Source organism: Rutilus rutilus (genome assembly GCF_951802725.1).
Source record: "Rutilus rutilus genome assembly, chromosome: 10".
Taxonomy (NCBI): Eukaryota; Metazoa; Chordata; class Actinopteri; order Cypriniformes; family Leuciscidae; genus Rutilus; species Rutilus rutilus.
Window position 1 is genome coordinate 23,333,625 of NC_140215.1, and position 18,388 is coordinate 23,352,012.

The window sequence follows — 18,388 nt, forward strand, 5'->3', positions numbered from 1 at the left end:
CGTCACTTCCTCAAATCTGGACGTGAGAGGCCAACCAGCGTTTGTTTTCGGCTTTCGTGCGTATGTTTTTGTCATGGGGGCTGTTTACACCTGGCCACTTCATGCGTTTTCTCAGATTGGATAGTTATCTGATCGTGAAAAGACCAGGTGTAAATGCCCTCCGAAACGCATTCGAGACGGATTTGAATCCGATCGCTCAAACCACTTCAGGAGGAGATCTGAGACGCATTCCAGACGAAACTGGACAAGTGTAAATGCATCTGGTTGTTGAAACCACATATGTAAATTGTACTCCTCCCAAAAATGCTAAAATAAATAAATAAATAAACGTGTGAAAGCGTGTTATAGGCTATGTAATGTAATAGCCAGATATGACGACGCTACTGGAATACGCATCACCGCAGATGAGCTGAGCATCTATTCATCAAGCCAACGTGCAAACTATCGCAAATCAAAGTGAAAGTAAGTCGCAGACGCTTAACACACAATCATCATCATAATTAAAAGTAAAGAAATGAAATGATCTTACCAGGGCTGTTGCTGCTCTCTCTTATTGCGGTCTTTGATTTTGAAATTTTAGCTGATGATCAATAAAATGCAGCTCATATCTGTTGCTTTCGGTGACGTGCACTCCATTAAATATGCATATAGCACGGGAATTGAAGATCGGATTTAAATCCGTTTCGCAAAAACACATTTATGTGACCAGGTGTAAATGGAATCGTTTTGATAAATCAGATAGCTATCCGATCTGAGAAAACGCATGAAGTGGCCAGTAAATAAATCTCTTATTTGTAAACTTGTTTGCATTCTATGTTGTATGTTGTTGCGCTTGCTTGTAGTATGTCATTTTTTTACGATGCTGTTCATTCATCCATTGCTGATAATTAGACCAGTCCAATAATTTCCACATAATGTCTAGCTAGCTTTCGATTATCAGAGCTGTTAACAGACTTGCTAACAAACACTCGTTTCTCTTACGTGTTTTTTGCGTTATGTTTTATTGCCTAGCTTGCCTCACGAACTAGTTTGCCAGCTGAACTCAGGTGTTGTGAAGTGTATTTATCACGTAGTCCTGAGGGATATCAGACGACGCTGTTGACGTTGATTCCTGCGATTATCATGAGAACAGTTTTCAATATCTCACATAATTATCAGGACATAAATAAGCCTAACGTCTTCGGAGTCTATCTGTGCCTGTTCCATGCCCGACGCAGGTACCGGTGTGCAGGTGGGGAGGTGGGGGGGTGGAGGGGTATTTACGACAGTGCAAGTATTCCACAGCGACTCTAAGGGTCGCTGTTTGACAAAAACACAATTTCTACACAGTGTGCCTTTAAATATGTCCATTAAATTAATGTCCATTAAATTTATACAAATATAAATATTTTATATTAAAAATATTACACATTTAAATAGTAAATATTACAACATAAGGTTTTTGACATACCATTACCATGATACATTTATTTATGCTCTTACATATGATTTTGGTCATATCCCTATCAATAATAAATAAAAAAACTAGAAAACTTTATTCTTAAATTCTTACATTTTAGCCTCCTCTTTTGTTGAGTACGTCACATTCACCACTGCTGTTTCTGTATCAGTGTTAACTGCAAAAAGAAATGAAATCAGGTGAGAGAGGGAGTGAGAAGTCAATATTCAGAAACAAAGAGCTCGGTCATATTCATAAGCATATGAGACTGCAAGCTTTTGTATGAGATGCATACACACAAACAAATGCAGTTTTGCATTAGTGCTGTGAAGAGCCACTTGTGTCTGTCTGCATATTAAATGAGGATTACTGTGCCATGGCCACATGTGTACTTCACAAGAGAAGCACAAAGCAACCCTGACGTCCATGGATCAAAGCTCTGTGCATCATCTAAATACAGACACAATGAGGGCAAGACCCTACACTTCAAGAGTATACACGTTCAACTGCCAACTATAGCACGTACAACTATACACGTACAACTCAGGACCTTATGATCCTGATGAATAGAATGAGCATCATACCTGCATGCAAATCCTTCCCAGCTAACACACCAAGTACAAGTTATGTAATTGACTGGTACTTTCTGGTAATTTCATGACTTACTAATTGACAACGTAACTACGACATTGCATGCTCGTAATTTCTTTTGCTCTTTATATATAGTGAAGTGCAGCGGAGTCCCGGCTCACTGATCTTTCCCGATCCCGTCCCTCTCTCTCTCCCACCTCACTTCCTGTCCACTCAATACTATCTTATCATAATAAAGGCAAAAATCTCCAAAATGAAATCTTTAAAAAATAAGTCTTGATTCAGGAAAAACATGTTGTTTCTTTGACTGCACACTCTGTGACCCGCCAGTTGAGAAACGCTGTGTTAAAAGGTCAAGCTGTATTATACTTTCTGAAGACTGTGAAATGGGACTAAATGAAAGCTGTTCAACATTACAAGAATTCCTCTTAGGTCATTGCAATAATTACAGACAGAAGCCACTGCAGAGACAATGTGTATGTGTATGTGTATGGTATTTTTTAAGAGGAAAGCCTGCCTCTTTATTGATTAGATGGAGTTGTGTGTCTAGAGAACTAGACAGTCTGTCTGAAGGAAGTGGGATGGCTGGGCAGAAATCCAGAGCTTCACACATGAAGAGAACCACAAAGCCTCACTATAATGCAGCTCAAGCGATCAATCTCAGAACCAATGAGTGTCACCAATGAAGACACATCAATAGGCCCTGAGAAAGAATGACGAGAACTATGTGCCCTCATGTTATGCCAACATCATATTTATTTCATAAGATGAGATTTCCTTTTCTAAACAATGCTGGAGTTACAATTATTATTTAGGACAATGACAAGATCATTATTTTAGATCTATTGACTTATTCAAAAATACAGAAAAAAATAAATAATTTTATTAAATAAATAATAAATAATAAATAATTATTAATAAAATAATTTATTAATAAATAATTTAAAAATTAAAAATAAATAATAGCTTGAATATACCTCTTCTATTACAAGCATTTTTAATTTCTGACTTAGAAATTAATTTTTATATATTTTTAAGGGCATAGAGTATAAGATATAAGAAGGATAAACTCTCCTGATATTTACTGCTTTTTAACATTTGATTATTATATAAAATATGACAAACTCTCAGATAATTTAACTTTTTACTAGGCAAAATTAGTTCAGTTGTAACATATCCCCAAAAACGTAATATTATTTTTGAATTAGTAATGAATGATTTTAGTAAAAATGTCATTCACATGTATTCAGTGTTTTAGGATAAGATTTGTACTTGACTGTTACACCCCATGACAGTTTTAGAGTCATTAAAAATATAATATAATATATAAACTTTAACTTGAAAACCATTCAAAACTATTGAAACCAACATAAATACAAAGAGTGCATTTCTAAGAACTCTGGACATGCGTTTTAAACTAGATTTAAAAAAAAATATCTCTTTTCGTTATTGTGGACTCTCATTCTGGATATCACTGACACATTTCCTAAGATGAGAGAGTTATTGTCTTGATCATGAACTACATAAAAGGTGTAAACAGAGTCCAAAACATTGCTCAGTGAACATTGCTCAGTGAACAGAAACTTCTGAGAGCCCTTTGCATTTGGACAGGTGTCTGCATCTGATATCAACATAATATGACAGATCATGTAAAGCACCACTGTACCAACATTAAGTTAACACACTGATAAAGTAAGTGATTTGTGTCATGAATTACAAGAGGTCACAGGAGACGCATGTTAAAACCAGGTGTGAACGCAATTGGTCTCAGCTGAGAGAGAGAGAGAGAGAGAGAGAGAGAGAGAGAGAGAGAGAGAGAGAGAGAGAGAGAGAGAGAGAGAGAGAGAGAGAGAGAGAGAGAGGAGAGAGAGAGAGAGAGAGAGAGAGAGAGAGAGAGAGAGAGAGAGAGAGAGAGAGAGAGAGAGAGAGACCACAGGCGCCTACATTTACCTCCCTACTACCATGCTGCTCCTCCCTGAAAACACACACATTACAGCTGGAGCCTCGCCACACTCTCCCACTTCAATCCACACACTGCTGCGCCATCACACTGCTCATTTCAGCCATAGTGTTCATCCCTCTCTCGTGCACTGTCTGTCTGAGACTTCCTCTCATTCACACACAGTCTCAAGAGCACCCTTTCTCTTTTGGGAAAGACAATTACAGAACCTCACAACTGAGACGTCTCCACTGGCAGCATGTGTTGATGGGATTTAAGTCTGGATAATGTGTGATCTAAATGCACACATTGTCTCTGCAGTCCATAGTCTGTTAGCAATTTAAATTCATCCACACACGGGTACATCAGCATATGTGCTATTTGACAAAGTCCCCAATAGAAAAGACTACACATATGTGTTTATATATATATATATATATATATATATATGTAAAAAGGCTAATGTTTTATTAGCAGGGAAGAGTGTCTTAGCATTTGTCGTCTAGTCATAGCCAACGCAGTCCTAAATAGCCTGTGAGTATCACTTCATCATTTTGTCCAAATGACAGAAAAAACTGAGCGCTTACACAACTACAATAAACTTTATAACTGTAAGTTAATGTGATGCACTTACTGGTTCAGATGCGGCCGTTCTAATGACAGACAAAACATGTATGTCCAAATTCTCAGAAATTTGCTGGTCAAAATTGTAACCTTGTAACCTCGCAATTTGAACTTGATTTTGGTAAAAATGTGACCCTGGACCACAAAACCAGTCACATGGGTCAATTTCTTCCACTGATGTATGGTTTGTTAGGCTAGGACAATATTTGGCTGAGATACAACTATTTGAAAATCTGGAAACTGAGGGTATAAAAAAAATCGAAACATTGAGAAAATCGCCTTTAAAGTTGTCCATTTATGTTCGCGATTGTGCTGCATTCAATCTAAAAAAATATATGTTTTTTAATATTTACGGTAGGAAATTAATAAAATATCTTCATGGAACATGATCTTTACTTAATAGCCTAATGATTTTTGGCATAAAAGAAAAATCGATAATTTTGACCCACACAATGTATTGTTGGCTATTGTTACTTCTGACTGGTTTTGTGATCCAGGGTCACAAATGTTAATAAAATAATGAAACATGCAAATGTCTGTCTGACCATATACAAAGCCACAATATCAAATTTGACAACACAGTCTTAAATTATTTAAAAAAAAATGGTGATCCTGAAAAGTAACGGGTTTGAACATAGGTTTCCGCTCAACAACTATGATATGAATGTATAAAATAAAGTGCATTTTTATATGCTGTAACTAGTTAGTAGGGATGGCAAAAGTCAATACTTAATAAAATAATTTGTGTGTATGCTCTGCTTATGCTTTATCGTAATGCAGCTTTTCAAATTCACCTTTTTTTGAGTGAATGTAAGTAAATGAACAGACCTGCCATTTTCTATTATTGAAAATATGAATCAAACAAAATACTCAAATATTTTATATTAATAAAACAAATGAGAAAAAAACTCTGCACATGTCACTGTTTTAATGAAATATTTACATTAATATTAAATAATTAAGAGAACAATTGCATAATATATCAAATTTGACAACCTCAATAGTCACCATTTTCTTTCCTAAGTTCTTCACTATTTTTTAAAAACTATTTTGTCTTCACTAGTTCATTTAAATGGTCCTGCAGTGTGATAGATAAAAAAAAAGATTTAATTTGCAAATATTTAATGCAGTCTTTCAATTAATAGTAGATCATACAAGCAGCAAGCATGGTAAATATTTTTTAAATGGAATATAGCATGTCATACCATGAAGCACTGCTTGAAATGTCAACTAACCAAATAGAAAATACCATGGCAAGTCTTTACCTTGTTCCACATTTTCTACAGTACCATACTGTGCTAACAGGCTGTCCAAAACCTGCAACGAGAAGAGCACAATAAGTTAAACACAATCAGCAAAACATATAAACACATAAACTGTTTTTAGATAGAATATTAGAAAATAGGAGAGTTGAAAAATGAAAGGAAAGCTTCACCCCAAAATTAAAATATTCACTATTATGTCAAATATCAAAATCGGAAAATAAAATTTGAAATTTGAAAAAAAAAATCAAAATTTGAATTAATTATCTCATGCTCACAAAGGCTGTATTTATTTGATCAACAACAACAAGGTGAAATTAAATAGGTTTTAATATATTTAAAAAATGTATCCCTGTAAAGGTAAATTTGAATTTGCAGATTCATTACTCATCTTAAACATTTCTTATTATTATCAATGTTGAAATCAGTTATAAATCATGCTTAATATTTTTGTGGAACCCATGATATATCTTTCTTTTTATTTTCTGATGAATAGAAAGTTAAAAAGGACAGCATTTACTTGAAACAAAAATGTTTTGTATCATTATCAATTTCTTGTCACTTTTGTTTCATTTAATGCATCCTTGCTGAATAAAAGTATTTAAAAATATCTTACTGAACCCAAACTTGGTAATGGTAACTACCAAATGGTAAATGTAGCTCTTGCCATTTCATAGTTTTGTTTGAGAAAAAGACTGCATTTTTATTATTCACTGATATTTCTACCAAAGCTTCTCCAGATTCAAAAGTGGTGTGCAAATGTCACAAAAAAATGGCTTTGTTATAGAATGAACACATCGTTTTTACACAGTGAGCCACTAAACTCAAGAAAGCAATGCAGAATACAGAGGCACAGTGTCCAAATACACAAACGAAGTGTGTGAGAGCGTGTAAGTGGGCCAGAGCTCACTGTGATGATGTCATTAGGATTTACAATCGGGTCACCAGGGCTGAACACTCTCCAGACAGATTCACACGGACTGAAGAGGAAGTGTATTTGTGTGTATGGGCGGAGCTTCTCTAATGCATCGTCAGTTAGAGAAAGAAAGCGCTGCAGCCCAGAGAGGACAGACAGAATCCTGACCACACACACACACACACACACACACACACACACACACACACACACTATTCTCTCTGCCTGAGCAGTTACACACTCACCTCCCACTGGAGATGAGGAGGAATGTTCCGGATCTGAATCTTCCGACTCCTGCAGACACAGAAAGAAAGCGAGAGAGACAATGAGACAAAAAAGAAAGTGAAAGAGAGAAAGGAGAAATCAGAAAACAGAAGCGCAGCTATATTCAGCGTATGAGTGCCACAGTGTTAAAACATACAGGCTTGCCAATCAGATCCAGCAGGGACTAAAGAAACAGAGTGAAACAAAACACTTATAAAGCTTGAGCATCAAAGTGATGCCAATGAAAATCATGATCATCTCTAAAGTGGTGTGTGCACTGACAGAGATTTACAACTAAAGCAAGCAGAAGTCATTCCTTTTCAGTTGTCCTTATTCTTGGACAACTGAAATTCTTATTCAGTATTTATTCTACCATTTTTGATATTACTAGCAATATAAAATTGAAAAATATTGTGAATATGCTAAGGATTTTACTGTCAAAGTTTGAAAACAGTCTCTTTTGCTCACAAATGCTTCTTTTATGTAATATTCTAAAATATTATTACAAATTAAAATAACAGTTTTCTATTTTAATACATTTTAAAATTATTCCTGTGTCGGCAAAGCTGAATTTTCAGCATCATTACTCAGTCTTCAGTGTCACATGATCCTTCAGAAATCATTTTAATATGCTGATTTGATGCTCAAGAAACATTTCTTATTATCAATGTTGAAAACTGATTTTGTTGCTAAACATTTTTACAAGATGGTGATACTTTTTTCAGGATTCTTTGATGAATCGAAAGTTCAATGAACAGCATTTCTTTGCATTTATTAAAATCATTTAATAAATTTAGTAAAGCATTCATTAAATAGAAAGCTTTTGTAACATTATAAATGTCTTCACTGTCAATTTTGATCAATTTATTGCATCCTTGATGAATAAAAGCATTTTTTGCTCTTTTTTTAAATCTTAACACAAATATTTGAATGGTATCATTGTTTCCACAAAAATGTTAAGCAGCAAAAACTGCTTAAAAAACTTCAACTGCATCAAATCATCATATTAGAATGATTTCTGAAGGATCATGTGACACTGAAGACTGGAGTAATGATGCTGAAAATTCATTTGCCATCACAGGAATAAATTACATTTTTAAATGTATTAAAATAGAAAAAAAAAATTTTTAATTGTAATATTTCACAATATTACTTATTTTACTGTATTGTTGATGAAAGAAATGCAGCCTTGGTGAGCATTTCAAAAACATTACAAATTGTAATGTATATATGTATATGTATATATATATATAATGTATATATAAAAGAATTTTTTTTTTTTTTTAAACCTGGCCCATATCGATATGGTCACTGATATATTGTGCATCCCTTTGGGAGCATTTTTTATTTAAATTTTTTTGGGAGCATTTTTAATATAGATTGCAGTATTTTGATACATATGAAGTCATTACCAAAGTCTTTCTGCACCAACATAAAATTGGCTCAAATCAAAAGCTCTATGATTCATTGCGGGCAACTGTCCAATGACACATGCTCAGACGAGAGAGAGACAGAGAGACAGAGAGAGAGAGAGAGAGAGAGAGAGAAATGGCTTAGTTAAGAGTGAGCAGGTCCCTCATTCACAACTTTGCACCAGAGCGACTCGTCTGTGTCTGTGCTCCATCATTCGTCGAGTCCGACGCTACCCAACGACTTCTGAGAGTTCTGTACCGACACCAAAGCCACACAAACCGCTCCACCACAAGCTGTTAACAACTACATTAAAATGAGTGGAATCGAGCTAGCCAGAGGAAAGAGATTTAAAAGAGCAGTGAGAGAGAGGCAGAACGAGATCTGCAGAGGCACTTTCACACTCCGTTCATTAGGGCTCTTCTGCAGGTAGACTTTGATAAGACAAACGGATAACAGTGAAACGCAAGAGGCTTACAAAAAGCATCATCTTTCACCGTGCCCGAAAGTAAGAGATTAATCTCATTCATCCAGAGTGCACTGAATACACAGTAAAGCTGCCCTGACTGTTTTTACACATTTCCTCACTCTTTGCCCAGCACACTTTGCAATAGTCTAGTGAGAGAGCTGTGCTCTACACACAGCTCTGTAAACCGTGACACTTCCTCCACGCCCCTCAAACCTTCTAACTGCCTCAGTCTTAGCGCATCCCTTCAGCTTCGGCTAATGCTGTGGCCCGCTAACTGTCAATCCCTCTATGCTTCCTGAGAAGGGGTCATTTCCCATTTCAGCGTGGCAGTTCAGCTAGCTCAAACCTACACCTCCTCATCCTGACCCTCAAATTAGAGGGTTCAACAGTAACACCGTCTCTACAGCGGACATGAGCAGCACCTCTTGATAAGCTAAATTGCTCTCATTATAATCAATGGAAGAGTCCACTCTAGCAAGTTGTGACACCTTCAATTGGCAGACGTGCTGTTTCCATTCACGATGCACTTGTAAGGGCTACTCCAGTCACACTATTATCCCCGTCTGTCAACAAATAAACAGCTTTTTTTTTTGCCATAAATTGTTGGTCTCTAGTAAATATTGTCTGATCCTGATAAATTTTAAGCAAATCTCAAATATTGTCCACCCCTAATGTATTATTATTTATGAACTGTATGCCTAATGTATAAAAATGAATATTCTGTCATAATTTACTCCCTTTCATATCGTTCCAACCCCTGTATGACAGATCTCGATTCAAACACCCACGCGATTTTATTCCTAAATGACAACGATTCGTCTGTGTCTATTAAACCTCTGACGAAATCACAGCGAACGTTCAGATCTGCGTTGGCGCTGCCACTGAGCCAGACGGCAGTTGTCATGTTTAGGTATGAAACACCTTCACAAACAGTCTTAGTATCATTATTTAATTTATAAAAGTTTATAGTTCGAATATAAAACACAGATGTCAAGTGATCAAAATAAAATGAATCAACTTTTGAAAGTAAATTGGCACTTCAAATAAAGATTGTATCAATTAAATTGTTACACCAGTAGGTGGCGACAAGAGACTTAAAAAGATTTGTCAGAACCTCTAGTAAATTACACGTTATATTGTTTAGTTGTCTTTTCAGAATCGTGATCTCAATTTATTCCGACTCGTGCATCTCTACTGTATGACTTTCTTTCTTCTGTGGAACATAAAGAAGATATTTAGAGAAATGGTTAAATGTTTTTTGCCCATACAGTGGAAGTCAACTGTAACCAAAGCTGTTTGGTTACCAACATTCTTCAAAGTATCTTCTTTTGTGCTTCAGAGAGCAAATAAAGTCATACAGGTTCGGAAATGAAAAAGGGTGAATAAAGAATGACAGAATTTTTATTTTTGGGTAAACTATCCCTTTGATGGTTCATTTACTTTAGGCACATAGAACTGTTTCTAATAGCAAAAGATGGAAGGTAGATTTGTTTAGGTTTGTGAGTTATGAAGGGGAAAAAAGCGGTCAGCTGTCCCCCCTAGTACAAAAAATGAGAAAGCTGGATCAGAGGAAAGGAAAGAATAGCAGCAACTGTTAATTTCTCTGTCATGGCCTTGTGTTGAGGTTCAAATGCCGACGACACAACAAGTGGACGACGGCTTCTTTTTTTCTGTCTGCTCGCTCTCTCTCTCTTTCTAACCACCATAACCATCCATGTTCTTTCCCTCTCTTTTCCTCCATCTCTCCATCTTTCCTCCACCCTGCTGGGGTGGAAAAAGTGACAGTGCTCTCCACAACTCTTCAGGGGCTCCTCATTTTCAGCATGCCTGTGGCAGCACTGGATTACTGAGCCCTTCCTGGACGTGCACAGGCTCAGATGCACACGCCCTGCCCATCACAGGAGGATCATGGCAAACCTCAGCATGAGCATCTCTCTGCCTATCTTCTACGCATTCACACTCACAAAAGACATGTACATAAGGACTTTAAGCTGTCCACTTTGTTTGCATGCGCTCAGTCTCTTGCACAGTGGTGCTTACCGCAACACTGTAAAAAAGTATATGATCAATAAGTTATGAGAACATATGTTTTTACAGTTTAATGTTATTTAAGTTGAAATGACTTAAACATCAGTTGATTGTACTTAAACATTTAAGGCAGCAACTTTTTTTTATAGTAAACAAGTTTGAGTCCAACTTGCGTCATAATCCTGTTTGAAAAATTGGTTATCTGGCAAATTTTTAGAAATGTATTTTTAATGTTTCAGTATCGTAGAGTAGATACTTAGCTGCGCATGCTCATTTCGCATAGTTTGATTTGACTAACAAAATGCATTTTATTTTTTCACACTGTACATTATATGTTTTGATGCCCAAATTCGTAGCATTTGTTGCATTTAAAATGATGTTTTAATGTTTTAAGCTATGAAACTTGAAGGATGTTTTAATGGTACAAATTACCTCTTATATGTGACCCTGGACCACAAAACCAGTCACAAGTCGCACGAGTATATTTGTGGCGATAGCCAACAATACATTGTATGGGTCAAAATTATCGTTTTTTCTTTTATATCACAAATCATTCGGATGTTAAGTAAAGATCATGTTCCATGAAGATGATTGAATGATTTGTGTCTATTGATGTTTGTTTTAACGCTACTGAAATGTGGAATCTGTAAAGCACTTTGGTCAACTCGTGTTGTTTTTAAATGTGCTGTAGAAATAAATTTTTGATTGATTGATTGAAGATATTTTGTAAATTTCCTACCGTAAATTAGCCTGGCTAACGTCAGACCTCGTCTCATTGAGACGTGGTCTGGGTACCACATGTTAATTTTCTCGTATTTGAGGTGTGGTTTACGAATGCCCAGAGCCGTTTATTGGGCGTAGTGTAGAATGTCTATCAAATGCGCCTGTACGTAGCTCATAGCCAATCGTTTCAATTATACCAGATGACGTATGTAGAGCGACAGAAATTCGACGAGGAAGAAGACGATGGGTCAGAGATTTGTGTACACGATGGCGTTCAGCGACTAAAATACTTAAAACACTATCTAAGGCTGCATCGAAAGGTAACTTCGCGTCTGCTGCCATGTTGGATCCATAGATATAAACAAAATGCTCCGTTGTGTCGCATAGACGTCGTCATCGTCTTGCTGCTCCCTCCCCGTTCTGTGATTGGTTCCTTTTTTAAGGGGAAAATCTCGTCCATGGTGTTCAGGCTGCCTAGCAGCATGAATAAAATCGCGCTGCGCGCAAGGCAGCATACGGAAACCCAGGCTAACCGTAAATATATAAAGAAAAATATTTTTGTGAGTGGATGCAGCAAAATCGCGAACATAAACTTTAAAAAACTTTACAGGCGATTTTCTCAATGTTTAGATTTATTTGCACCCTTAGATTCCAGATTTTCAAATAGTTGTATCTCGGCCAAATATAATTCTATCCTAACAACCATACATCAATTGAAAGCTTATTTATTCAGCTTTCAGATGATGTATACTTCTCAAATTCAAAAAATTGACCCTTGTGACTGGTTTTGTGGTCCAGGGTCACATATGTCAAAAGATTGAGGCAAATTTGTCATTACCCCTTGTCATTGTTATTAAAAATGTCATTACCCCTTTCAACTATTTATCGGTTATCGGCCATAACATGAAAAAATGATCAGTTTATCAGTATCAGTCCAAATTTTTTACATTGGTGTATCCCTAAAAAAACACTGAAAAGACACATGCACAGAGAAACAAAACTCTTAAGGTCACACACAAACACTGAGAGGCAGGATCTGGATCTCTAAGGATCAATTTATGATGTGCCATCAGGAGGGGGCAGGTATATTAGCTTGTTATTTTCGAATCTCTTCAGTGAGTATTTGTTTATGTTTATGTGTAATGGAGCTGAACCCAATGCACTTTTGAAATCGGTCTCACAGACCCCTTCACCCCAGTCCAAAACCACCAGCACTAGAAGATGCAGACTGAATGCACTGCTTACCTTATGTTTGTTGAACGTAACCAAGTTGTCTGCTGCTGGTTTAGAAAAGGGTGCCAGACAACTAAATAAAAAAACACGCTTCTCAATTTCTGCCTTTGAATATCTGAGGGTGGCCACGTTCAGTTGAAAAGCTAATATTTACAGCAGCCAGATGCAGCGCACAAGCTAGAAAACCATGTTGGCATACAGATCCTCACATCCGCGTGGATGGTGCGAAGGAACGCTCGCCACTGGAAGCGGCGTGCAGCAGACGGGTCAGAATAGGACCATTCACCTTGGGCCAGGACCTCTCAGACCTGCTAACGACCACCATCTGATCATCCCTGTCAGCCAGACGAAATGTTATTCACCATACATAAATCACTCAGCCACAACGCGGGCACGTGAGCAGGGGCGGATAATTGGGAGTCACACGTGTGCAAACAGAGAACAAACATTCAGGCGTTCCTCATTGGAGAATGAGAAAGAGGTGGACCTCACTTCTCTCTAATGCCCTGGCCGTGGTGGACACAACAAAGACAGGAAGCGGACTCTTATCTGGATCAATGCACAGGAAATGAGCACAGAAAGCCAATTAAAAAGTGACTGGCACTTTGGTTACAATGTCATGTGATGAATTCACAGTTTTGATTTAAAAAAAAAAGCTAAGAACTGACTTAGGTCAATTTTAACCTTTAATGTTATTGTAGTGTTTGTAAGGTTTACAGCTTTAGTTGAGAGAGACATGAACTGTACCTGATATATCCAAATTAATCGATATTGACTGAAACTGAAATAAAATCAAAATCGAATCAAATTTGTATCAATAATACTCAGCCCTGCCATTTATTGTGGCATCTTTTAAACTAAACATACTAGTCTCATGAAAGGAGCAAACGTTATGATGTGTAACATCCACAGGAACAAAAAATGCACTCATGCAGAGATGAGACATAGTGGCTCCACTCCATATGGGTGGCAGGACACATAGACTCACACACTCATGAGGGTGTGCAGAACTGACACCAGGCGGCAGCTCGCAAGCCACAGACAGCCAATGTTCCATGTCTGTCCTATACGTCCCACAGTGTGGCCTCATAAAGAGTCAAAGAAGAAGAGCTAAGTTAACAGTTTTAGGAATGGTTTGCTCCCTTCTCAGATGCGTGAAATGCAATCCTACTTCAAATGTCTTGTCTTGGCCTGTGAATCTACCCAGACACATCACATTCCTGGCTTTAATAGTTTTGGATGCACAGGAACTTTAAAAGCCACAATGGGTTTCCCTCAGTCTCAGGAGCCCTGTGATAAATAAGCATCTATGCTTGCGAATGTCCTGGATTCTGAGAATTTCACAGATTCATAGGGGGTATTTTGGAAATGTCAGGACGAATGTGGAATTTATTTTACTTAATTTAGTTCTTGAAAGTCACATGACAGGAATATCAGAGCTCACTTTGCTCTTCTTGATGAAAATGTCAGTGTGTGGCAGGGCTCACTTCTACAACTGAAATGCTGAATGATGGTGTGGTGACGTAATTAAAGATTTGGGTGGATTACTGGTTTGTAAGAAATTACAGTAGTCTGTTCTGAGAATAAACAAAATAAATGCAACAAAAATGGCTGTTTTATCAAAGTGTCAAACAATAGTCCATATTTTTAGGGGAATAAAAATTCCCATATTCAAAAAACAACATAACACAAATTTCTTTGGTAACACAGTCTCCTAAACCAGCTGTGTTCAACCATGAAGTTGCAAGAGATTGCTATGGGGTTTGCCAAAAATATATATACATTTACTACCCCACAGTTTAGAGGGGTAGTGTACATCTAACAGATGGGAAGAAAAAAGATAATAGAGAGTGCCACACTATCTCCACCTGGTCACCGTGATTTTACCAAGTAAGACATGTTCCAGGATAAACATATTTTGTTGATCCTGGACCAACATTCCAGTCTGAAAATGTAGCCCTAACCTGTCCCTAGGACTCCCTACCCTTAAACCTAACCCTATCCATAACATATTAGCCCTAAAATCAGAGGCAAATGATACAGAGGCAATTGCCTTGCCTTGGTTGTACGCCTAAACTTGACATAGACTGTTAACTTCTTCCTCAAATCTGATTGGTGTATTGGAATGTTGTTCCTGGATCAACAAAGATGTGAAATCTCCCCCTCACCAAAGTCAAATACACAGAATCAGCTAAAATTGGACAGTAGTACTATAACACTATCAGCATTCAGGGCGCACTAAAAATTGAGGTTAACACCTAAACTAGAGGGTCAGTCTTCTTGTCAGATAAGTTACTGAAGATGGTGCTGTGAGAACTTCTACACAAATGTTTTGTCTGTCTTGAGATCAACACAAATGACTTCCGCTGTTACAACTGACTGAGCTTTCAGTGTTTCCTGAAGTCACTACAGACCTTCTCACGACAGGAACTAAAACTCGGAACTGTCCAAGTGACACTGGAACACTCTGTACTTCCCTAACGGCAACAGAACAGACACTTGTAAAAAAAGAAAAGAAGATCATGCCACCTTGAAAATGTTTCCTCTCATAGTCACTGTATTTCACGAATAAATTCAAAAACATTTGTTTTGTAGTTACTAGTCATCTTTTTAGTATAAAAACAATTTACATTTTAAAATCCCAGAAGAAGAAATGTGTCAATACTCAGTCTCAGGGTGTAAGGAGGCAACCAGACGAGAGACAACAGATCTCCCGCCAAATAAACATCACAGGGAAAGGCAATGTTTTATACAATGTGCTCAAACGACACCAAAGAAATTCAACATGATGAATGTGCCGCATGTGACAGTGACGTATATAGCTAATGCTCAGGGATTCATCAGTGCAGAAACCATCTAACCATACTGATCCAAACTGCCTTCTGTGCTCTGCCTTAGACATACAAAGACCTTAGGAGAACAACACCACCATATACACACTTTCCCTCTCTCTTTCTCTCTCTCTCTCTCTCTCTTGTTTGCTGTCGCTCTCACTCTCAGGGCGAAGGCTAATGAGAATGCAGAGTGTTCACCTGCCTGGCTGAGATCCTGCAGAAGGGAGAAGCTCCTCACGGGTAAATGGAGGCAGCAGTTCCCTGACAGGCCCTCTGCTGCTGTCAGTATTCACTCACTGAAACCAGTAGTCACTAGTCAGAGAGTCGTGCTCTTAAAAGCCACTCATGAACTCCCAAACTCGGTTTAAGAAAGAGAACTATATGCAGTTAGGAATCCTTAGTTCAATGACTTAAAGTTTTGAGGAAGTAAAAAAACATATTACGTCAGAAAAGGGGTTTTATTTAAGAATTAAAGAAAGGGTAAGAATTATTCATAAGCTGCCGGTTTCAATAAAAACAGAAATTTCCGAAAAAAAGTATATTAGTTAGCATCACTAATTAACATTTCTATCGTAAAACAATTGTCAGATATTTAGCTACTTACATCTTATTCCACTCTTTCACAATTAAAACTGAAGTGTTATTGTAATTCACGATCGGCTTCTGTGAACAGTAAGGCCCGCCTTCTTTGATTTAATTGGCATCTCAATCATTTCCACAGATACATGTGCTGACTGACAGATAGATAGCCTACTTGCGCTGCAGTGTAACGTGTTTGAGATGTTGTGCTTTCCACAGTGCATAACCTACATTTCACATGTATATATTCTTCATCTGTAAATGTTAGAAACTCGTCCAAATATTTCCATATTTCCATTTCCACTCCGGTCAGGAGTGAATCTTCGCCAAACTCCATAGATTTCCGTGAACGAGCGCCGCCGCGCGCATGCGCAAAAAACAGACGGAGTGCAATAATTCTGATTAAAATATACATATTGCTAAAATATTTTTTGTTGAACAATAAATGTGCCATATGTAGAATTTAAACTAAACAAGTAAGTGTATTTGTATGATAGAAGTAACTGTAAAGTGACTATTGTAATAGGGTAGATCTAATCAAATGTAGGTTAATTAGTTTGTGCTTTTGTTTGTATTATTTGAATTTTTAGTTTAGTAAATTTAAAAATAAAATCTTTATTTTTGTTTTTAGATTATAATGTTACAATGTTAGAATGTAATGTGATTTTAACCCATTTTTGCACATAATATGCTATTTGTAATTTGTACTTATTTTAATATTGACTGTCTTTAACAATATTTAAAATGTATGAGTTAGGCTAGTAGTTTTTGACGTCATAACCTTATTTATTAAGGTTACATGGATCAAAAACAACTAAAACAATAACTAAGCCTGTTTTATTTTATTTTTATTTCATTTATTTATTACTTTTTGTGTTGGGGCCAGTGAAAATTTTGGCAGGGCAAGTAAAAATTTCAACCCCTGGCCCAAACCAGTAGAACAAATCCAAATCCACTGAGCCCTGAACAGAGTGGTGCGTAATGAAGTGCACCATAGACTGTAAAAAAATATGTCTCCACTTCCTTCCACTGTAGAAAAATGAAGCCAAAATATCCCAAAAATGGTCATTTCTAATTATGTCATTAGGAGCCCAGTCTGCTCAGTAGTGATCCTGAGGTGGAGCCGTGGCATCATGGTCCCGCCCATACCCAGACTCATTAGACTCAGTCAATCATTGTTACACCCTGTTTGTATAGCATCAAATGACTAACTAAAAACAAACTTACTGGAAAAACGAACACTTTTACATACGTCGGTGTGATAAGAACTACATGAAATGACAGAAAGCATCTTCGGAAAAAAATTTATTTGAAGTGCAATTGGATTTTTTTTTGTTGAGAGGGCGGGGTTTATGACCTATATTGCAGCCAGCCACCAGGAGGCGGTTGAAATGTTTTTGCTTAATTTTTCAGGACTGTTTTTTTAAATGTTTGTATATTTGTAGATTTAGTGATTGTGAAGTTGTTTAAAAGAGTGCCTTTCTAATAGTGTTTTTGTTAATTACCATCTCCCCCATTTATAGTCCTCCCTGCAGGCAAAACTGACACTCAACAATTAAATAAATTAATATAATACGTAGCAAGTAGCAGCAGTAACAGATGACACTGACAGTGTATCTTTACAGTATACATGTATCTGTATACCCAACAGGTTTGCAGAAATTATTAATATTAATACACATAACATATCTCCCATAAAATGCATCTAGCTACACTCAACCACAGAGAAGCGAGACAGATCTCTGTGAGCAGTATATATTCACTACAATTACAAACCTATGCGTCTAATCATGCTCTTTGCAGCTAGCTAATACAACTGAAGTGTTTTAAAAAGAGGGGTAAAAAACAGCAGATACAAACATATAGGGCCCTATTTTAATGATCTAAGCGCATGGTCTAAAGCGCACAGTGCAGGTGCACTTAGCACGTGTCCGAATCCACTTCGGAAAAATGGCCGGCGCGCCCAGCGCATGGTCTAAAAGGGTTGTCCCTATTCTCTTAATGAGTAATGGGTGTGTTTTGGGCTTAACGTGCAAATAAACCAATCAGAGTCTCATCTCCTATTCCCTTTAAAAGCC

General features: G+C 37.1%; 1 protein-coding gene across 1 annotated transcript in view; it reads right to left on the minus strand.

Annotated features, from left to right (window-relative positions):
• The window catches only part of igf2bp2a (insulin-like growth factor 2 mRNA binding protein 2a), a 69,229-nt gene that overhangs the window by 28,027 nt on the left and 22,814 nt on the right, over window positions 1-18,388 (minus strand). The window contains exons 3-5 of the mRNA XM_084420966.1: window positions 7,016-7,064; window positions 5,858-5,909; window positions 1,553-1,616 (exon numbers count right to left, since the gene is read on the minus strand). Coding sequence (XP_084277092.1) covers window positions 1,553-1,616; window positions 5,858-5,909; window positions 7,016-7,064 — 165 coding nt within the window. The remainder of the gene's footprint in view (window positions 1-1,552; window positions 1,617-5,857; window positions 5,910-7,015; window positions 7,065-18,388) is intronic.